This window comes from Myotis nattereri, assembly GCF_964212035.1.
Source record: "Myotis nattereri genome assembly, chromosome: 6".
Lineage (NCBI taxonomy): Eukaryota > Metazoa > Chordata > Mammalia > Chiroptera > Vespertilionidae > Myotis > Myotis nattereri.
In genome coordinates this window covers 7,980,128-8,003,684 of record NC_138081.1, presented here as the reverse complement: position 1 = coordinate 8,003,684, position 23,557 = coordinate 7,980,128, and the positions used below count along the sequence as shown (strand labels likewise).

The 23,557-nt window shown below is 50.6% G+C and overlaps 1 protein-coding gene across 2 annotated transcripts in view; it reads right to left on the bottom strand.

Moving 5' to 3' along the window:
- Window positions 1-23,557, bottom strand: part of ANKS1A (ankyrin repeat and sterile alpha motif domain containing 1A) — a gene marked incomplete at its 3' end in the record, with an annotated part of 178,558 nt that overhangs the window by 93,703 nt on the left and 61,298 nt on the right. For both annotated transcript variants that reach the window (XM_081095008.1, XM_081095009.1), the window contains exons 2-7: window positions 12,644-12,724; window positions 10,764-10,920; window positions 1,588-1,884; window positions 809-884; window positions 428-529; window positions 218-319 (exon numbers count right to left, since the gene is read on the bottom strand). In XM_081095008.1, coding sequence (XP_080951134.1) covers window positions 218-319; window positions 428-529; window positions 809-884; window positions 1,588-1,884; window positions 10,764-10,920; window positions 12,644-12,724 — 815 coding nt within the window. The remainder of the gene's footprint in view (window positions 1-217; window positions 320-427; window positions 530-808; window positions 885-1,587; window positions 1,885-10,763; window positions 10,921-12,643; window positions 12,725-23,557) is intronic.

Below are 23,557 nucleotides of genomic sequence, written 5' to 3'. Positions count from 1 at the left end.
TGTGCACGCAGAGCATGCAGTGAAGGAGGCAGGAAGGGGCTGCTGCCCAAGGCCCAGCTGTCCAGAACAGCTCCACACAGTCGTGGGAAGGAAAGAACGTGAATGTGCCCCTAAGTCCTCCTAACTCCCTGAAATTATTATTTAAATTAAGATTTTCCGTTCTGCTCAAGAACGTCCAACTTCTCCATGGGCACCCTCCACAGAGGAGCCGCCTTACCCTGAGACTTCTGGGATATGGAGTCCGCACTGGAGATGAGAGGTGGCTGGGGTGTGGGAGTTTTCTCTGCCTCTCTTGCACTTCTTTTTCCAGTCATGTGATCTACATGGAAAGATAAAAAAAAGAAAAATAGCTGCACCAAATACAAATGCCACGGTCTGGCCAGCGTCAGCGTGTCCGCGTGTCCCCGGCAGGGAGCTGGACGGATACCTTCAATGAGCGCTGCTATGTGCTGGCTCTTCTGAGAAGGCAGTTCCCGGACCGTGTCCAGGGCGGTCAGTCCTCGGTGATCTTTTATGTTGACATCAATTCCTGGAAAGGCACACCAGGTGGACCAGCGGCGTGAGCATGTGCCTGTCAGCCTCCAAGAGGGTCCAATTCCAGGACGCCTAACGCTCCCAGCCGCACACCCTACATTTTTCATCCAAAGCCATTTAATCCAGCTATTCATGAACAATTCGCACACTTGCAATCAACCAGTGGAGACATACATACAATGGGTTTGAGTGCAGCCAGCAAAGTCCCCTCTGGGGAGGCCGGGGACAGCAGCCCGGCCCTGCATGCGTGCGGACCCTGCGCTGCCGACCTCACCTGCGGCCAGCAGGATGTGCACCACATCGGTCTTGCCAAACAAAGCGGCCTCATGCAAAGCACTGCCCTTCTCCGTCTGGAAAGCAAACGAGAGCGCAGAGCGGGTGTCGTCAGGACAGCGGCCGCCCCGGTTTGGCGTGGCCACACACGACAAACGGACGGAGACAGAGACAAGAAGGGGCGGGAAGATAAAAAAAACCACGCAGAATCCTGTCATTATCATTCCCATACCACGAGCGTGGCCTGGCCCTCAGGGCTTTGCTGTGCCACCAGCAGGCCACACACGGCTGAAGGGAGAGCCACGTCTGGGTAAGACTCCCCAGAACTCCACCTTCCTGGGTGGGTGGAGTCCTAAGGAAAACGCAGGGGAAAATACTCCTTCCAGTGAGGTCTGGTCAGGGCGAAGCCTGAGGAACGGACAGCGAACCAGCAAGGGAAACGCTGTCTCCCGTCGGCAAAGCCCGGCCGAGGGGCCTGGAGGGGCTGCCGTGCAGTGAGACTCGGGTGGAGGGAGATAATGAAACGTTTCTAATCTCGAGGGCTCATCCATGATCACTTCTTTTCAGGGTGTAATGACTACGTATTACCCCTGGAAAGAAACAAAACAACAGCCTCACTCGGGGAGTTTATTGGTCTCTGAAGCCTCCCAGTAAAACGAGCCAACGAATGGAAGCGTCTGACACGTGGTGCGAACGTGCTAAGAGACAGCCCAGCAGCACGCACTGTGCCTTTTCCGAAACGACTAAGTCCCGGAGCCCGGGAGGTCCTCAGGCCGCTACCTGGTAGTTGCTGTCCATGCCCGCGTCCAGGAGCACCTGGACCACGGCCCGGTGGCCGTTCCTGGCCGCCAGGTGCAGGGGGGTATGCTTCTTAGTGTTGCAGCTCAGGAGGTTGGGGTGCGCGTTGAGGAGCATCTTCACCACCTCCAGCCGCCCGTAGAGCGCAGCCAGGTCCAGGGGGGTCTCGAACTTGTTGTTGCGCATCGTGGGGTCTGTGAGCTCCTCCAGGAGGACCTTCACCACCTCCGTGTGGCCGTACTGCGCGGCGCAATGCAGAGCCGTCTCGTTGTCATTGTTCTAAAGAGTTAACAAGCAGATCACATCAGAGAGGTGACTGGCAGAGGGGCCTGCGACTGGGACAATCACCCATAAAACCATTGAAATTTAAATGAGAAAAACAGCAGCAATACTTGGGGACTAAGAGAAGTCAGTCAGAATCCAGAGGTCCTCCCCAGGGAACAGGGCCGACTGCTCCAACGGCCAGCTCTTCCCCCGGTACTGCAAGCGGGGAGCGGCCACCTCTGTACTGGAGGGGGGACGCCCAGGCCGGGAGTGACGGGGATTGTGGCAGGCCGTGGGAGAAGCCCTGGCACAGACAAATGCCAATCATATTACTGCCACTGATGACTCATTTTAAACTTCAACTGGTTTTACAATTTATATTTACTCAACCCTGTGGTTCTGATTCTGGATTTGTTGACTATCCACTGCTTCACACACATGTTTTGAAGAGTGTGTCATGTGCTTAGCTTCTTGCATGCAAATAAATCAGCCGACAGTGAAAGCAACAGAGCAGAACACCAAAAACCACTCTGGCGATGCCAGCCAGCAGCCGTCTCCAGGGGAGGGAGGCACCTGAGGTCAGTCACAGAGGAGCAGGGCCCCGTTGCTGCCTGCACCAGCCAGTGCGTGCAGAGTCCACAGCGGGAAGCGTTTCTATGTGACAGACCCCATCCGACACCAGAAAGTTGCGTGAAAGGTGCAAAATATTCAAAATTGTAACCATCCACTCAAATGGCCACCCCCGGCCCTCGAAGCCAACGTGCTTCAAACTAAAGGTAGAACCTGGGATAAAACAGGAGAAGTTTGTGCTTTTTCAATCATCAGAAGCAAACTATTAACTATTCCAACGATGCTCTTTCTTTTATTACAACTGACGATGTATCATCAGAGCAAGAATAAATGATCCCCATGCCCCTTCCTTTGGAGGAGCACTGATGGAAGTAATTCTCCCACGAGATCCTGAGATGCCTGAATTCACCGGAAGCTTCTACAGGGAAACACAGCTTCCGAGGGGTTTTCCCATCAGGTCAATATCATGCACCTTTCAGTGGCCAAGAGATAAAAAGTAAATGTTCCCACAACTGCGTTAAGTCACTTAATGAGGGGAAAGTAACAGGCTAAGGCGTCACCCTAACATGCAAGCAATTCATCTGCTTTTGGTCTGGCATTTGACTGCATCATTTTTTCTGGCTGCACCACATGTACCAGAAAGATTCAGAGCTGTGGGGAGTAAGGCCCCAAGAGGTCAGAAAGAGCAGAGAAACTTAAAAATGAAATAAGGACAGGAAGGGCAGTAGCAGGAGCCACATGCAAGATAAATGCACACAGATAAACAGAGGACGGGCACTGAGCTCTAAGGGGTTCGGGAGAGCAGCAGCTGAGGCATGCGGCCCTCACTCCCCCAGGGCAACTCCACGTCAACCTAAATGTCTGCAGGGAAGGGGAAACACGGGGAGGGAGCAAGTCCTTGGTTCCCTGAGCCAAACCAGCCGTTTAGGACACGCATTTGGAACGCGCAATGCTAGGAAGCTATGGCAGGAGCAGCCCGAGCAAACCTGGAGCTGTCCCTGCATGTCTCATGCTGAGAAGACGGCCACATCCACAAGACCCACAGCCGCTGCCTGCAGCGCGACCCTGCGGGAGGGAGGCCCATCAGGGCTGCATCGCCAGCCAGCGTGACGGCAGGCGCCCAGGAAGCCAGCTTGTTCCTATTCAAACCCCAGCCCGCGAGGCCTTGTTTACTCCGAAGCAGACACAGCGGTCTCTTCTATCTCCACGTTGTCTCCCAACAACCAGAATGATCTGTCCTTGATTTTGTGAAAAGCATGCCAGGAGGGCCTGAACAACTGTGAAACTACACCAGTGATGGCGAACCTTTTGAGCTCGGCGTGTCAGCATTTTGAAAAACCCTAACTTAACTCTGGTGCCGTGTCACACATAGAAACTTTTTGATATTTGCAACCATAGTAAAACAAAGACCTATATTTTTGATATTTATTTTATATATTTAAATGCCATTTAACAAAGAAAAATCAACCAAAAAAATGAGTTCGCGTGTCATAGGTTCGCCATCACTGGTCTACACTACCCAGCAGCAAATCAGTCTCCCTGTTCGTTTCGTTTCGTCTCGTTGTTGCCAGAATGAAGGCAGCTGCCACAAAGCCGCCCTGCAGGGAAGGGTGGTCACCACCAGGCAGTCCCCGCCCTGCTGACGCGGCCTGACCACATCTCCGCAGCACGGCACGCTGGGACGCAGCAGGAAGCATCTCCCTGTGTTTCAGCCTCGCCAGACATGGTCTGGTGACCACGATAATCTGGAGTTTATGTCTGTGGTGAGCACATCTTGCAACTACTGACCACAGACATCAGGCATCACTGTGAGCTCCTCCTACTGCTTCCCCGTGAGCCTGACAGCCCAGCTGTCAGGGCAGGAAGGCGCTATTGCTGATCCCTCAAGAGGGGAGGGTTCCAAGGAGCGCAGACTTCTAACCGCCTGGAACCTTCTCTCCCACACCTTCCAAATTGCAGCATTGGTGCTCGCGACACCTCAAGAGTCTCCTAGACCATTTTACTATGCATCTGGACTGAGGAAGGGGACTGAGATGAAATACCCCCGTTTTCTCCAAAATCTCTGCACAAACTCTCCATTCCCGCCCATCTCGAGAAACGCTTTCATTTTCCTTGCTATATATGGCCAGTACCTCTAAGACAAAAGCGATCCCTCAAACCCTTTACATCTGGAGACCCCATTCGATGTATGTGTTTACACACACACACACACACACACACACACACACTACAAGCAGCACACAACCACACAGAAACATTACATTTCCATGGCCTTTCTCGCCTCAGAACTATTCAGAACCATCAGCTCCCAGCCGAGATCGCACCCAGCTGCACTCCGTGCGCTGCAGACACAGGCCGAGCCTGGGGACACCTGGGAGGCAGCTCTGTAGCGACAATGGTACAGGCTCGAGAAATGGCCCAAAACTGGAACAAAAGGACAAACTGGGTCTACTGAGATTCAGAAGATTCAGGAGAAACGTGTGTACTGAGTCCGCCACGTGGAAGGCAGGCTCTGACCAAGAGATGAAGGTTTAGGTAGACAGATGTCAAACAACCAAAACTCAGTGGAATCCTGAAAGAGGCTGCCAAGCAGCAGTCTTGCTTGTTACTAGGAGAAACAAACAAACAAACAAACAAACAAACAAGAGGTGGATGGCCACCTCTGAGGTGAGAGAAGATTCCCGCTCTGGGTGGACTTAGCTCAGATCAGGGGTTCTCTACCTGGCTTCGTTTAGGAATTAAAGTAATTAATACTAAGCCCCACCCCAGACTCGCCAAGGCAGCACCTCAGAGGGGAAAGCCCAGGAAAACTATTATTAAAAAGCTTACCAAGCCCAGCCAGTTTGGCTCAGTAGTTGAGCATCAACCTATGAACCAGGAGGTCACGGTTCGATTCCCAGTCAGAGCACATGGGCTCGATTCCCAGGAGGGAGAATGCAGCCAATCAATGATTCCCTCTCATCATTGAAGTTTCTCTCTCTCCCTCTCCCTTCCTCTCTGAAATCAATAAAAACATAAATATATATTTTTAAAAGCTTACCAACCTGGCAGACACCCACTCACCAAGCACTCGTTCGCCACCATCAGGAGTGAGACAGGCTGCCAGCCGTGCCTGTGCTGTGGCGCACTAGACAGGAGGGACATGGCATTTCCCCCAAGGTTCCCCGCCATAAACCTACACTCGGACCCGGAACGAGGGTATCAGACCAACGCACACTGGTGGACAGTCAACAAAATGCGCCCACACTCTCCAAACTGTCACGCAGTGGAAGGCTGAGGAGCTGTTCCAGGTCACGTGGGATCCTGGACCAGGAAAAAGAATCTGCTCTAAAGCAGCGGTCGCCAACCTTTCGGACCTCACGGACCACCAGCTGGCATCCGCTGCTCTAAAGGACATTATTGAGCCAATTAGTGAAATTTGAACATGGATTCTATATTGGATAACAGCATTATATCAACGCTGAACTTTCTGAATTTGATCATTGCATTATGATTATAGAAGTGAATGCCCTCATTCTTAGGAGATACGTGCTCAAGTATTTGGGCTGAAGGCTCTGATGTCATAATTCCAAATAGTCCATCATCAACTATAACAACAGCAGCATATATGGGAGGGGCATGCTAATATGACAAAATGCTAACAACTGGTTAATCTAGGAGAGCAGAGTGCAGTTCACTGCATTATTCTTGCAACTTTTGTAAGGTGGAAATTTTTAAAAAATAAAAGTTTAACAAAAGCTAGCTAGATGATTCTGATGCAACCAGACAAGCTGAATAGCACGTGGGGACAACTGGTCTAGATCAGTGGTCGCCAACCGGTGGTCCGCAGACCACTGGTGGTCCGTGAGGTCCAAAAGGTTGGCGATCTCTGGTCTAGATAACTTCCTGGTCTCTTCAAGCTTTAAGATTAAATAATTTTTTTTTAATTTTTAATCTGCACCCAAGGATGCTTTTTCCATTTAAAAAGGAGGGTATAATGTGATATTTCTGAAATACCACATTTTTTTTAAAGAGAGAGTGGAAGGGAGGGTGGGAGGAAGGAGAGAGAAAGAGAGAAACATCAATGTGAGAGAGACTCCTGCATGCACCCAACTGGGTCTGGGGATCAAACCTGCAACCTAGGCACGTGCCCTTGACCAGGAATCAACCCCGAGACCCTGCAGTGTGCGGGCTAATGCTCTAACCATTGAGATTACTGGCCAGGCTAAGATTAAACTATTTTTAATTGAATAGAAAAACAGATCTACCCTAAAACAATTTGACTGTTGCTCATCTTATGATATTCAGACTAAGTTAAAATTATTATACTAGTAAAAGGGAAAAACAATTTCAGTGGTTCCATCTTAGCTAAGGACTTACGTTTGGACTGGGTTATACTGACTTGTGAAAAAGGGAAGGTGGAGATGAAAGCTCATGAAAACTACCTCTGCTCCCCAGAAAGACCCCTGAGATGGGTGCCTGATATGACTGAGCAGCAAAAGTTCTTTAGCAGCCGGGACAGCATGAGTGTCGGCCCATGAACCAGGAGGTCACGGTTCGATTCCCAGTCAGGGCACATGCCTGGGTTGCAGGCTCCATCCCCAGCAGAGGGCGTGCAGGAGGCAGTTGATCAATGATTCTCTCTCAGCATTGATGTTTCTCTCTCTCTTCTCTCTCTCTCTCTCCTTTCTTCTATCAGTAAAAACATGTTTTTCAAAAAGTCCTTTAGCAAAACAACTCCTGGACACAAGCCAGGTCAATAAAAACCTCTGGGGTCAGGATATAAACTAGGGATATCAGAGTCAAGTCAGCCCAAGAGGAGTTTGTATTCTTAGCGCCCAAATAGCTTTATCCCTCGAGGCCTTTGCATCCGTAGCCCTGGGGCGGGGGCAGGGAAAGGCAGAGGCAAGGGACAGTATTTCCACATAGAGAAGTATACTCTTATTCCATGTAGGCTTCCTTTTATGTGAGTAGAATGGAGGGATAGGAAAATGTGCTTTCAAAACCAAGTACCGCCCTTTAATCAGCTTCGTAAGCTAACCAACCACGGAATCACAGAAGGGAAACCAATCAGTTCAAGGTGCCTCCCCCAACAAAACCTACGAGGAACAAGGAACCAATTCCAAACTGCCTTTCGGAAACACCACCTTCTACATTCCTTTTTAAGGGAGGGCCTCCAATAGTACTACTGACCAGACAGTCATACTTCATGTGCATTATCTTAAACTCCAAAAAGAACCCAGCAAAGCAGATGGCACACCCCATCTTACAGAAGGGGAAACCGAGGCTCAGAGAAAGTAACTTGCTCAAGTCAACAAAACCGGGTACGTGGTAGCGCAGAATTTAAACTCAAGCCCGACCGGAGAGGCGGTGACCTGAGAGAGGCCTCACTCTACCACACCACCTTCAAGAAGAGAAGAAATCTAAGGCAGAGGGACCTCTATTTGAAGATCAGAAGACGGAATTTAAAGAGCGGCCCCAGACAAAAGCTCATGTCCCACTCCCAGACCACACTGCTTCCCCACCGTCAAGGCCCCGCGGCAGCGGCCGCCCCCGTCCAGCCAGCGGCAGCGGCGGCTGCATGAGCTACGTCAGCGTCCCTCAGAGGACAGCACGGTGTGCCTGCAGAAGCACCGTCCGTCTCCTCCCCGAGCGGCATTTCAGAGCAAGAAAAAGGCAGTGACAACCACATACCAGATTGCTGCCAACCAGCAAATCTCACCCGAACGAAAACTCAGACCAAACACAGCAGGTGAGAGCGCTGAGGGAGAGGCGACCACCACCACCACCACCACACTCGGCCACCACGTGGCGAGGGCTGCGGGCAGCAAGGCTGCCCAGCCTCCCGGGAGGGAGACAATGCAACTAACTGCCCTGCTTGGCCTGGCCACTCCACGCCCTGTTTCAGAGCCTCCCAATGGCCAAGCGTGACCGTGGGGAGAGGAGCGGCGGCTTTACAGTCCCAGGCAAAAGGCACGAACCCAAGGCACTGCGGGGGCACACGCCGCAGCCCCGAGCCCCCACGCCGTCGCCCACACCCCTCTGCCCAACACAAGCTCCCGAAAACCAGATTCCACTTCAAGAGAAAACAGAACTCAGACTAAAAAAATGTAATCCAGGAAATAAAACGTACTCATTTTTTCTGTGCTTCATAAAAAGTAAGCTCTGTGTTTGACATTTTTCTTTTTTGAATTTAAATGTTAGAAATACAATAGTGTCATGCAAATATATGGCCCCATCTCCTTCCCCAATTCTGCCACTTGTACGCTTTTCAGACATTCCAGGGAAAGCACCCGCCTTCCAGAATCAGGATGGATTTTAAAGCAAAACCACGCCCTGGAAGCTGCATTTTCCACTCCCAGGCAGACAGGCCGAGGCTGAAGCAGACACCAGGGTGAGGAGCCCGAGGGGACAGAGGGAAGCGAGGGGACCCAGGAGAAAGCACAGCTTGGAGACATGATGCAGAGAAATCCTGACAGCAAAGTACACACCTTGGCATTGATATAAGGGTCAAAGGGGCCGTGCTTTTTGAGTTCTTTGATCTCAAGAGCATTCTACAAAAAGGAGAGGAAAAGAAAACGTGATGATGAAATGGATGAAACACATCAAAGCAATTGCACAGCCCCGAGGAGCCCAACACTAGCACAACGGGGATCAGCCCTCCGGGTGCCTGAAGGGGAGTTCATGGGGAAGACGCTCTCCAGGGCTCGGCACGCGTCACCCCCTCTTATCCAAGCATCCAGCTGAAACCACAGTCATGGCAGTTACAGAAGTCGATGCAGTGCTTGGAACTACCTAGATCCATTAGGTTCTTCAAGCTGCTGCCGCTGTCTTACCCCAGCCCCTAACCTACCCCCCTGCCAGCCCCGCCCTCAAAGCACTGGGCTGTGTCCCACCAAAGGCTAGTCCGGGGGGAGGCAGCTGGGAGCAGGACAAGCTAGCACACTCAAGTGGCTCAAAAGTCCAAGCGGCTGTGTTCCAAGGCAGACGTGAGCAGAGGCTGAGAGACGGCTGCTGAAATGTTTTTAAGTGAGAAGGACTTCAATGGCTGACTAGTTTTTTCCAACACTGAGGAATATTACTTAACAGCAAACTTCCTTACAAACTTCCTCCAGGTAAGAAAAGTTACAATCACCTTAGCCAGGAGGAGGAAGGTGCATTTAGATTCTACAGAGAACACTTCCAATTCTAATGTTATAAAAACAAACATCCTCACTGATCACTTTAAATGTCTGTTGCTCACCAAAAAGTACAGCCCAGGAGGGGACGGGAGGCCCATTAACAGCGCCACACACACCCTCTCTCAATGGGGACATGGGCGCCCTGGCCCAGGCTCTCGCGCCCCGGGGCGAAGCTGCCCCCAGCCCAGCCGTGCCTGAACAGCGCACGGAGGGAGCGGGCGTGGCCTCGCTGACAGATGGCTCTGCGAGTCGCCTCTTCCTTTTAGAGGACTAACCCTGACCTGGTCATTCAGGCCGTTTAACAACCTGCTCTCAGCAGAGGCATTAGGAAAATAACCCCACACTCAGCGAGGATGAGTGGCTTCTCTCATTCAAGCCACTAAGTGTCTGCTTCCATGCTGAGCAGAGAGGAGGAGAGCAGAATGGCCTGTCTTACAGGGAAAGCCCATCTCCTCTCAGACCCAAACTTCAGGGCCTTTTCCAGGAGGCCTGTCTAGAACATGCATAATTCGAGTGTAACTTTCCCAAAGCAATAGGAGGACCTAAGTCCACGGCCACTGTGAGGTAATTTCACTCAAACGCTGCCTTTTTATTTTCTAAGAATTACCTCTGCTTTGTCACAGCATGCTCCCTCTTAAATTAACATTAGAGGGCGCCAGGGACATGCTCTGCATTCCGTGAAGACCCCTGGCCCCCACCGCCGTGTCTGGGAGCTCACTTTCACCAGGATCGGGCCTTCCTGGGCTGCCTCATGTAAAACAGCAGCAGGGCTCACACGGTACTCACGCACCGGAGATGTGCTCACCAGCTGCAGTCGCAATGCCATGTCAGTGGCATAAGCACAAGCTGCAATTAACTAAGCCCGCCAGCTTGAAACAGACGCTAAGCAGTTTTGCAGAATTCACATTATTTCCAATTTTGCACAAGGTTAGTATTTATGTTCCTGTTAGTGTTATTCCACGCCCGCATGATTCATGTGCATATGAAATGCATCTCATGGAATGGGATCTCCTTGATGCACTAAGAGGCGTGGTGCTGAGAGGAGGCAGCCACCCCTGGGCCTGGAAGAGCCGGTTCCTGAGGTCTGAGCTAAGGGGCTGCAGCGGCGATGGCTGCGAGGTCTTGGCTGCAGCTGAATGGAAGCACGCTTCCCTTCCTTCCAACCTGCTCATTGACTCTGGTGTGAGAGGGCCCTTGGTGGATGAGCAACCGCACGATCTGGGCATCTCCTTTCCAGGCTGCCAAGTGCAGAGGGTAACAGCCTTTGGAGTCAGCCACATTGGTCAGCGCGTCGTTCCTCAGAAGAACCTCGACCACATCCCTGGAAGGCAAAGGTCAGTTATGAGTTTGCAGAACCCAGAAGTCTTTCCCGCCAACGGCTCTTTACACATGTGCACAGCACACAGCATTGCACAGCTGGTACCCCATCTGGCTCCCTGTCCACCCGAGCTCATGCCCAGCCTCTTCCTTTTATTCCAGGGGCTACTCTGCACAGTTGCGGGCATGCGGCCGAGCCGTCCCGTGTCCCACAACACTGGCTCTCCGCCTCCCTGTTTATCTCAGTAACCCATCCATTTTCCATTGCTCTGAAAACGTCCGGTCCCCTTGTCTGAGCTTTGCAATGTCTCTGGTTTGTGATGTTTAAACAGCATTCAGGGACAGAATTTACATCAACGTCATGCAAGACAAATGTCATCACCCACCACATTATTCAGAGCAGCGGTCGCCAACCTCTCGGACCTCTGGTCCGCGGACCACCCATTAGCGACCGCAGCTTCAGAGCGCTCAGCGTGTGGGAGCTGAAGTGGCCAGGCAGAGCAGAAGTAAAGCTGCTGCAAACATGAGCCAGACGCCTGTGCTTTCATGTGATACATCCAGGAAGAAGGACTTGGCATTCTTCGAGGTGACACCACTGATTAAGCAGCTACAAATGTACAACCGTCCCCATGCACAAGGCCGGAGAAAAGCCCGACTGTAAATAAAAACAGCATCTGGAGATCAGCTTGGCTAACAAGCTAGTCTATTAAGTTCAAGATCCACTTTAATTCAGGTCACCCCACTATGTAAGGGGGCGGGGTCTCTACATATTTCTTGTTAGCTTTGTCTAAAATGGCACAGAAAGGACGTGACGACCGCATTCACTATATTTGAGAAAAGGGTAATGCAGAAGGAACCATCAGAGTCAGCTGGGCCTGGCCAAGGGCTGTACAGTGACACAGAAAACCACAAGGTGTGCAGTGCTGCTCTGGTCCAGGAGAATCTAAAGTGGTTCCAATAACCCCTCCTCCTAAAAGCTAAACTTCTTCGCTCATCTCATAGGGTACGTGCCAATCTCTATTCTGTGACGGCCTGGTTCCCATTTCCCACATCCTGGTGGGCCTGTTCACTGTACCCCACATGGCGCCTGCCCCTGGCAGAGCCCTCAGTCTCCTTACCTGATGGGCAGCGCCCGCTTCCAGCTGCCAATCATTTAAACCGACGCCTTCTTCTCCCAACCCCAAGCACACCTCCAGAAACTCTCCACACGTCCCACCCAATCCCAATAACCTCTCTGTATGTAAGAGATTTAAATAGGCCTTATTTTTCATGTGTTTCTTTCCTTAAAAATAGGTCTTCCTGCCCATGAGGAAAAATGGCAAAAGTAAATAAGTAACTACTCAATAGAAGGAAAGGTTCTCAGAACCGACCCATCACTTTTCAGTGAGTACAGGGGCTGTTGCCTGCCAGCTGCTCCAACCTTTCTGCCCCCAGGTTGATGCTCACATCAGATGACCGTGGCACTGCACATTTCGGGGGGTGGGGCGGGGCGGGGGGCACCGAAGAAAAGGTAAAACTCAACCTTCGGCTCAAGCCTTTTGAGGGGGGAGTGGGGAAGGATGTTCAAGCAGTTACACACTAAAGAGAGAGTCGGGTATGCTGGGCTAAATTCAGTCTGTTTTTCTCAGCGCGGCTGCTCAGTGATCCTTCATGGGAACCCAAAGGTGGAAGGCCTGCGTGGAAGGGTGGGCGGAAGGGCGGGCGGAAGGCGGCAGGCCAGTACTTACCTGTGGCCATTCAGAGCAGCGTGGTGCAGGGGGGTGTACCCCGTACTGTCTACACAGTTCACGTTGGGCCCTCTCCAGATGCTGTGGAGAAAGAAGAAAGGCCGAAGTCACAAACCAAATATGGGGATAGCCAGCTGCTTGGGAAAGAAGCCTGTGTGATGTTCAGGCCCTTCCCCATGACTTCTGATAAAGGCCGGCGGCAGCTGACACAGCGGCCCCTGCACCCTTCTCATCTGTAACTGCAGAAACCGCTCCGTCCGAGGCGGGAGCCTCTGAAGACTCCCAGGACCCTAAGAACAGCTCATGGAAAGGTCATCGGGAACACCGCTGAGCCAAACCCCTCGGCCAGTCGCAGGCCTGGGGCCCCACTGCTATGCGGGTGCCGGAGGCTTCCGAGAGGCCTCCATACAGACCAGCGGTAATCTGGACAATTCAACCACCAGGAGCAAGATCAAAGGGCTCACATTCATAAAAGCACAGGGATACATGTGCTAAGATGCAAGAGACAACCTGCCTTTCCTTTGTGAATGTGTCTTATTGGTAATAAAAAATGAACCACAGACCTATAATTTCAGTGCCTTATTTGAATTAAAAGTACTATACTAGGAAGGTTGAAATGTCATCTTATTTAATCCTCAAAGGCTTACTTCTGATTCCACACCTTAGTGCATCGGCCAGAGCTTCTAAAATACTCTACGTAGCTCGGCCAGTGTGGTTCTGTGGTTGAATTCAACCTATGAACCAGGAGGTCACGGTTCGATTCCTGATCAGGGCACATGCTTGGGTTGGGGGCTCAATCCCCAGTGGTGGGCGTGCAGGAGGCAGCCGATCAATGATTCTCTTTCATCATGGAAATTTCTATCTCTCTTTCCCTCTCCCTTCCTCTCTGAAATCAACAAAAATATATTTTTAAAAATAAATAAATAAAATATTCTAGTAGAGGGCAGCCTTATTTTGGCCTTGCTTTTAATGAGAATGCCTCTACTGTTTTTGGCAATTGATTTGATACATGTAAACAAATATCTTATTTTTTCCTGTTTAAAGTATTATTAAAAATAGTTGTTTAATTTAAGCGCATTTTCTGCATCTATGGAGATGAACAGTTTTTCACATTTAACAAACTAATATGTTGTTATCAACAGGTTTCTTAATATTGAACGATTCTTTGATTCCTGGAATAAACCAAAAACCTTATTTGGCCATTCTCCATTATAACCATGCTGGTGAATTCTACTTGAGAGTGTTTTATTTACAATTTTCACATCTGCATTTGTAACTGAGGCTGGTCTAAAGTTTTTGCTTTTTTGCTATTGCTATTGAATGGCATTAGTGTTGGGGTTCGGTCATAGTCAGCTAGGAGAGATCTACCCATGTCTACATTCAGGAATCAATGACACAGAGCACTAAAATGATAAACAATCACCAGTAAAACCATCTGGGCCCAGAGCCTTTATGCTCACATGTTGGAAGCAATGTTATTTATGACAACAAAATTCTGGAAATAACCCAAAAGTCTATCAATAGAGAATGATTTGAAAACTATGGTATAGACCAGCCGTGGGCAAACTACGGCCCGCGGGCCGGATCCAGCCCGTTTGAAATGAATAAAACTATTGAAAAAAAAGACCATACCCTTTTATGTAATGATGTTTACTTTGAATTTATATTAGTTCACACAAACACTCCATCCATGCTTTTGTTCCGGCCCTCCGGTCCAGTTTAAGAACCCATTGTGGCCCTCGAGTCAAAAAGTTTGCCCACCCCTGGTATAGACCGATAGTAGAATTTCATATACCAGTTACATTGCTGTGCAATAAGACGGAATAGAGATTATAATATAATGTTAAAGAGAAAAAAAAGAAACAAAATTCTAAATATTGTAGAGAAAGAATATGTGAGGGGTATTTCTGAGGATAGTGAATTGAGTGCACAAAGTTTACTCAACCTCCTGTAAAAGTTCTACCAGGTGACAGAAATAATTCTCACCCTACACTAGAGAGAGAGAGAGAGAGAGAGAGAGAGAGAGAGAGAGAGAGAGAGACACGGACAGACAGACATCAAGTAACTGACAACACTGAGGAATTCTTAAAAGGCAGAAATCAGTTGAGGTCGGAGCTACAAAGATACAACCCAAAAGAATGCCAATTACAGTAATCACATACCATTTTTCACCCAGCAGACTGAAAAATGAAAATAATGGCAGGGAAACAAGCACTCTTAAACCCCACCGGTATGAGTTTAAATTGGTGAATTCCTGTGGGAAGACAGTTTGGCAGCATCCACCAAAACCAAAAATAGGCATCCACTTTGTGCCAGCATTTCCACTTCCAGGCAACTGTCCAACGGAAACGCTGCACGGTGCACCGAGGCCCGTACTTGCACAGGTTGCGTCCATGAAGAATCAAAACTAAAACCTTAATGACCATCCTAGGTGAGCAGTTAAATACCAGGTACACCCATAAAATGAATTATATTACAACCATCAACAACAACGACAACAAAGGCAAGAAAAGAAAATGAGTTGGACCTATATGGCCTGACATGGAAAGAGTCCCTAAGACATTCTTTGTTATGGGCAAGTGGAAAAAAGAAGCCACTGCATAATACACAGAATAGGAGCCCCGCAGGGTCGTGTATATGTGCACCCCCTGAGGAGGGCAATGGGAACAGTGCTCACCCAGTGCTGGGTACCCCTGGGGAAACGTATGTTGGGGTTGCTACAGAATGGTGAAGAGGAACATTCATTCATGTTCCTTCTGCATTCTACCATGGTTTAAAATATTTACAATGAAAATATTTCTATAATTTTTTAAAAAAAGAAGAACCAAATAGAAATGCTAATAATAAATGCATGTATATGTGAAACAGGGGCCACTTTATTGAGCCTGTAGGTATTAGGCCTAAAATCTTGAGATAAATTTTCAGCTTGGCCCATGTGGTTCAGTGGTTGAGCATCGACCCATGAACCAAGAGGTCACTGGTTCAATTCCTGGTCACAGCACATGCCTGGGTTTTGTGCTTGATTCCCAGTAGATGATTGTTTCTATTTCTCTCCTTTCCTCTATCTCTAAAAATCAATAAAAACATACTTTAAATAAAAGAGCTAAAAGCATACTTTGAACCATGCACACTTTGTCACACCTGTATGATGAGCTCATGGTCTAAACCAGTGGTTCTCAACCTTCCTAATGCCGTGACCCTTTAATACATTTCCTCCTGTTGTGGTGACCCCCAACCATAAAATTATTTTCGTTACTACTTCATAACTGTAATTTTGCTACTGTTATGAATCGTAATGTAAATATCTGATATGCAGGATGTATTTTCATTGTTCGTGACCCACAGGTTGAGAACCACTGGTCTAAACCAAACTGACAACCCATGCCTGACAATGGGTGAATGATGCAAAGTGAAACGAATCTGGAACGTCTAGGAGAGCGGTTCTCAACCTGTGGGTCGCGACCCTTTTGGGGGTGGAATGACCCTTTCACAGGGGTCGCCTAAGACCATCGGAAAACACACATTGAATATATAATTACATATTGTTTTCGTGATTAATCACTATGCTTTATGTTCAATCTGTAACAATGAAAATATATCCTGCATATCAGATATTTACATTATGATTCATAATAGTAGCAAAATTACAGTTATGAAGTTGCAACAAAAAAAATTTTATGGTTGGGGGTCACCACAACACGAGGAACTGTATTAAATGGTCGCGGCATTAGGAAGGTTGAGAACCACTGGTCTAGGAGGTACAGTTTTCATACTTATTTTCAAGTTGCTCCACAGGACAAAAGGTCATCATCCTATCTAATAAAAGAGAAACATGGTAATTAGTGTACGTCCGCTACCCTTCCCATTGGCTAATCAGCGAGATATGCAAATTAACTGCCAGCAAGATGGCGGCCGGCAGCCAGGCAGCTTGAAACTAACATGAGGCTTGCTTGCTTCAGTGACGGAGGACTCCAACTTTCCCCGCCTGCTGCTGCTGGGCTCTGAGCTGCTAAGAAACATTGTTACAAATATAGAAGCTAACCAAAACCCCAGAAACCTCTTTTCAGTCAGCCGGGATCTCAGAGCTGGAGTCGCAAGAAAGTTTCAAATACAGAAAGTAAACAAAGCCAGAAACCTGCTTTCAGCAGCGAGGTCTCACAGCTAAAGCCGGCTCTCAGCTCCAGTGACAGCCATAAATCCAAGAATTAAAAAAAAAAGGAAAAAAGGAGCGGTTGGGAGCTTCAGTCACCCGCCGGCCTGAAAACAGCCCTCAGCCCCTCACCCAGACTGGCCAGGCACCCCAGTGGGGACCCCCACCCTGAAGGGGGTGTGACCAGATGCAAACAGCCATCATCGCCTCATCCGGTCTGGCCAGGCACCCAAGCAGAACCCCTACCCTGATCCAGGACACCCTTCAGGGCAAACCAGCCGGCCCCCACACGTGCACCAGGCCTCTATCCTATATAGTAAAAGGGTAATATGCCTCCCAGCACAGGGATCAGCAGAGCCACGAGGCGTCCTGGCCCCTGGAGCAGCGTGACAGGGGGAAGCGCTCAAACCCCCTGATCGCCCTGTGGCTCTGTGTGTGACAGGGGGCGGAGCCACAACCTCCCTATCCTCCCTGCTCTGTTCATGACAGGGGAAGGCACCCCAAGCCCTTGATCAGCCCTGCTCTGTGCCTGATAGGGGGGAGCTCCCCAACCCCCTGATCGCCCTGCGGCTGTGTGTGTGACAGGGTGCGGCGCCCCAACCCCCTGATCTGCCCTGCTCTGTGTGTGACAGGGTGCGGCGCCCCAACCGCCCCCCACCCCCCCACGGGCCCTGCTCTGTATGTGACGGGGTAGGGCCATAACCTCCCCATCGGCCCTGCCCTGAGTGTGACAGGGTGCGGCGCCCCAACCCCCTGATCCACCCTGCTCTGTGTGTGACAGGGTACGGAGCCCCAACCCCCCTGATGGGCCCTGCTCTGTTAGTGACGGGGCAGCGCCCCAACCCCCTGGATTGGCCCTGCTCTGTGCATGACAGGGGGTGGCGCCGCAACCTCCCCATTGACCCTGCCTTGAGTGTGACAGGGGGTGGTGCCCCAACCCCCCAATCGGCCCTACCCTGAGCGTGACTGAGGGTGGCATTGCAACCTCTCGATCTGCCCTGCTCTGTGCATGACAGGGGGCGGCACCCCAACTCCCCAATTGGCCCTGCTCTGAGCCCGACCAGGGGCTGCACCTAGGGATTGGGCCTGCCCTCTGCCACCAGGGAGCAGGCCTAAGCCAGCAGGTCGTTATCTCCCGAGGGGTCCCAGACTGCGAGAGGGCACAGGCCGGGCTGAGGGATCACCCTCCCCCCGAGTGCACAAATTTTTGTGCACCGAGCCTCTAGTCCTATATAATAAAAGGGCAGTATGCAAACTGACCCTAACGGTGGACCTACTAGGAACAATAGGTCACTATGACGTGCACTGACCAGCAGGGGGCAACACTTAATGCAGGAGCTGCCCCCAGTGGTCAGTGTGCTCCCACAGGGGGAGCTCTGCTCAGCTACAAGCCGGGCTCATGGTTGCGAGTGCAGCAGCAGTGGCAGAAGCCTCTTCTGCCTCCTGGACAGTGCTAAGGATATCCAACTGCAGCTCTGGCGGGGAGTGGGCCTAATCTGGCAGTTGGACATCCTCCGAGGGCTCCCGGGCTGCCAGAGGGATGTCTGACTGCCAGCTTAGGCCTGATCCCTCAGGGAGCGGGTCTAAGCCGGCAGGTGGACATCCCCCGAGGGGTCCCAGACTGTGAGAGGGTGCAAACCAGGCTGAGTGTCCCCCACCCCCAGTGTACAAATTTTCATGCACCGGGGCTCTAGTTCTATTATAAAATAGGTAACAATAAAATACAAAACTAAATTATCGTCCCCAAATCACAAGCCAAATCAGTGGCAGATCCAAATCCCCCATTCCTGGAGCTCTTGGCATTTGGCCAAGCAAGGACTTCACAATCTAACAGGGATGAGATGAACATGTAATACAGGCTGTATATAATTCAAAGCAAGATGACTGGAATAAACCGACAGAACTTGGGAAGGAGGAAATACCGATATGAATTAAAGCAGTTGGGAGCACAGGTCTGCCAGCAACTACTACTCCATCAGGAATCTATCTTCAGGCACCTCAATCCAGGTGCCAAAGTAACTTTAAAACTAAGATTTAAACTGCGCTTGCTTTTAACAAAAAGGCAGGACTGAGCAAGCCCGCTGTCATTTTCTAACTTTTACCTCCATGTCTCTGGTTTAGAGGTTATTAGGGCTGGATATCCCAAACCAGCACTAACACTACCTCAAAACAATGAGAAAAGACAAGGAAGGAAAATAAGAACTCTCCCGTATAAGCTGCAGTATTTCCAACTAGCCAGGCCCGCCCATTGTTTTCTCTAACTAGCATTTCCTCTAAATACCCATCTGGAAATGTGGGGGAATAGGGAATTATTAAATGAAAATGAGCTGCTTGGAATTTTAGCTCCAGACAGGATGGCGGTAACATCCCCCTCCACCCAAGTCTCTTCCTTCTTGGCAGCCCAAGAAAGAGCGAGGTCTTCCTTCTGATCACGGCTTGGGTTTCTCTAAAACACTAAGTACCAAAGGGCTGCTCACCAACAAACAGAAAGCGAGTACAATGTGCCAAGAGAACCAGAAGAAGAAGAAAAAAGAACAAAAATAGACCAGGAGATTCCTAAACAAAGCGTAACCCGCACAGATTGTGCGGAAGTGCACTGGCTGCCACGACTGCGGGACAAACCCTCAGACCCTTCTCGGTGGGACGCAGCGCGGCGGGTCCCAGCCATCCCGCGGGCAGAAGCTTAGAACAGGCTCAGAGCTGAGGCTCTGCGGTTAGCCCGCCGCTCTTCCCAGCTTGCCGCTGCCACCATCAGTTTTGTGAACAGGAACGAGATACGCGTCCTTCAAACCACAGTCTCTGCAGCTGTAAATGCTATGACCGGCTCCCAGGACTTACATGGCTCATGGGAACCAACTAACCTGGCTTAACAGCATTAGGGTTGGGGTGTGGCAGCGCCCGCGTGCACAGGCGCGATGCTGAGGTTCGGGGAGCCTCGCTGCCTGCGCAGGCATCTGAAGACACAGGAGGGGCAAGGAAGAACCTGGCTGGTGAGAAGCTGCGCTTCTGAATTCCCCTCGAACGCCTCTCTCCATTCATTTAAGAGCTGGCTATATTGCCCTAGCTGGGTTGGCTCAGTGGCTAGAGCATCGGCCTGCGGACCGAAGGTCTTGATTTGATTCCCAGTCAAGGACATGTACCTTGGTTGCAGGTTCCCCAGCCCTGGTAGGGGCAGCTGGGGGAGGCTGCGGGAAGCAGCCAATTGATGTGTCTCTCTCACATCCATCTATCTATCTCTCTCTCTCTCTCTCTCTCTCTCTCTCTCTCTCTCTCTCTTTTTCTCTCCTGTTCTCTCTTCCTCCCTCCCTCCCTCCCTCCCTTCTACACTCTCTAAAAACTAATGGAAAAAATACCCCCGGGTGAGGATTAACAAAACAAAAAACAAAACAAAAAAACAACTTGGGATAAAATTGCTTCATGTCTCTGTGTCAGATAAGAACAGCAGGAAATACACCGAGACACTCTGTCCAGCAGAGAGTGGCCCGCACCACGCCTTTCCTGACCACACTGGCTGATACCGATGTCACTCGCCTCCCATTCTCCAGATCATTCCGCACCTTCACCACAGCATCTATCACATTTGCCTTGAACCATGGCGAACTCTTCATGCTCATCTGTGTGACAAATCTTAAGCCCGGCAGGGCACCGCACTACGCAGGAACTGGCACGGGGCCACCAGTCTGCCACTTCTTTTTAAAAATATATATATTTTTATTGATTTCAGAGGGGACGGGATAGGGAGAGAGAGAGAGAGACAGAAACATCAATGATGAGAGAGAATCGCTGATCAGCTGCCTCCTGCACGCCCCACACTGGGGATTGAGCTCACAACCTGGGCATGTGCCCTGACCGGAAATCAAACCTGTGACCTGGTTCATAGGTCGATGCTCAACCACTGAGCCATTGGGCCAGTTTGCCACCTCCAACATCCGGTTTTCATCAAACTGCAACCCCAATGTGACCTGGTCTTTATGCAGTGTAGCCTGCCATCCTGAACCCACCAACACTGGCAACGGTCTCTGGATGGGATACACAAGAATACTGCATCTGTACATAAAACAGAGGCAGAGGAACCGGAAGTTGGAAACAAAGTGCCCAGCCCGCTTTCACCGTGAGGACTCAGCGCCATCAGATTTCAGGATCAGCTCTCAGCTGGCAGCAAGCTTGGTTCACGGGGCAGCCCAGCCACCGCACTACTTACTTTACACAGACAAGTACGACACCTTGGTGCGCGGGCAGTGTCCAGTCCAGTTACTGCCCTGCCTGCCCGTGCCAGGGTGCCACAGTCTCCAGCCTGAGTGCGGGGGAGTCAGACAAGCGAACAGCTGGCCACAGTGTGACACTCGGTGAAGGGAGCAGAGAAAGGGTGGCTGGTGGGAAATGGGAGCGAGGGAGGCTTTGCAGAGACATACTTGAGCTGAGCCTTAAAGCTCAGAAGGCATCTGCGAGGCAGAAGAAACAGGGGAAACCCAAATTCAAGGTCCCCAAGGAGCCCCACTAAGTAACTGAGAGTGGCTGGAACCCAAAAGTGACAAGCAGTGAAGCAAGGACGGTGAGGCGGGCAGAGCCGGGCACCACGGTCCTGGATGCCAATGCCAGGTGTTCAGTAGGGAAGGATCAGGGCTGTGCTTTAGAAAAGCCCTTCTGAGGAAGCTGGGAGGTAGGAACGCAGATGGTTGATTTGTTATTCCCCATAGGGCTGTGATGGCCGCACATATCGTAGGATTGGGGGGATCATTATACAGGTAATGCAGTGGGAGAAGATCCAGGGAGCCCAGTCAGCAGTCTGCAATTCAGACTAGAAGTGAGGGCCTGAAGGAAGGCAGAGGACAGAGAAAAGGGGAGAGATTCAATAGGAAATTGAAAATCTCTGACCTATTGATGGAGGGTGGGGGCCGGGGGTGCGTGTGACCGGGCAATTCAGTAGGTAATGAGAACAAATTCAGGAGGGAAGGCAGGGCTGCTGTCTTGTGGTGTGGCAGTGTGAGGCAGGGAGGAGGGGAGAGGTGGCAGAGGGTTTTGTTGTGCACTCATTGAGGCTGAAATGAATTTGGGCTCCCATATATGGATGTCCAGTCAGTAGGTGGATGTCAGGGTTTGGACCACCACAGTTATGTGGGCAGTTTAAAATGACAAAGTTCAGCCCGGCCGGAGTTGCTCAGTGGTTGAATGTCGATCCATGAACCAGGTCACGGTTCGAGTCCCGGGCAGGGCACGTGCCAGGGTTTCCGGCTCCATCCCCAGTGGGGGCATGTAGGAGGCAGCCGACCAATGTTTCTCCCATCATTGATGTTTTTATCTCCCACCCCCCCCACCCCCGAAATCAGTAGAAAAAAAATATATATAATGTGGAACTGAAACAAAATCCCACACTTTACTTCATGCATGTTCCTTCCAGTTCTCCAGGCTCTTGACCTTGACTATTGAGAGAAAACAGCTTGGGGCTCTAGGAGTCTCCTCCTTCGTTCTCAGGAGGCCACAGCTCCCAGAGCCCCGGGTCAGGAGAAGGTCTTCTCCACTTCAGACCCTGTGAGGCGGAGCAGCGGGATGAACGTGAGGAAGGAGGCTCTGGCGGCTCTCCATCACTCCTGGCTACTGCATTAGGGAAGCCTACACAGGAGCTGGTCTCGTCAGCCTTTTTCTGCCGCGCCTCGCTGTCTCCCTCTGCAGTGACCCTCGCAAAGGCAGGTCTCTCCCTGACCTCAGGAAGGGCTGGCAGTGCTCCAACACAATGAAACACTGCCCAAAGACAGCCCAACTTTAAAAAGACTTCATCTTCCTGGGATGAACTTGACACATCCTGAACTAAGGAGCTTTCTACAGACTTAACTGTTGAGGTTAAAAGGAGAGATAGAAAGGAGCTTATAAACCATCGCCGTTGTCAAAGAAGCTTCTGATCCTTCGAGAAAGACATGAAACCATCACCATAAACGCCCAAGGGATTCCACCCAGCTAACTGGGGAAAATGAGACATGCATGCTTATTTCTGCCCACTGCTACACCTCATTAAAATGAGAGCAAAAACAACAAAAAAGGAACAGGAGAAAGGTAACAGTGAGCATAAAATGTCAACATTTTGAGGAAGATGAAGAATAGTTTGGCAGCAGAGCTGAGAGTGACTCCCGTGGCCGGAGAACGGACGTCAATCCACACAGGCACCTGGGGAGGCTGAGGAATAAAGGCGCCAGGTGGCAGAGGACCTCAGGGATGGAGGGGCCGGGAACGGGGGCTTGATACAAATCCGTAGAAGAAGGCAGTGGACCTCCAGGTCTCTGGTCACATCTGGGGCAGCCAGTGGACTATTGCTCCTGCACCCAGGAGGGAGAAGATGGGTTTATTCTGTGAAGAAAGTGAACCAGAGGGGCTCTAGACTTGGGGACATCAGGAACAGGGGATGCAGGGAGAGCCACTGTACGAGGAGGAAGCCAGCATCCTGAAGGACAGCGCCCAGCACTTACCCACCTGGTCTCAGGGTGCTGGCAGCCCCACCCCACCCCAAATAGGAGGTTGGAAGATTCTTTCCTGGAGAAACCAAATACTACACAAAAAAGTTTAATGGATGCTGACTTTTGGGGATTCCCCAACAAAGCAGGTGGGCTCCTGCCCAATCACCTTACAGTACATAAAACCCATCCGTGGCAAGCTCCTCCCACCTCTGCACAGACCTTCGCTTTTCAGTGTCTCGCTCTTAAATGAAAATGACAACCAAGGACCACGGGACATCTGAAGAAAGCACTCAAGATGAAAAGAGAGCACAAAACCAA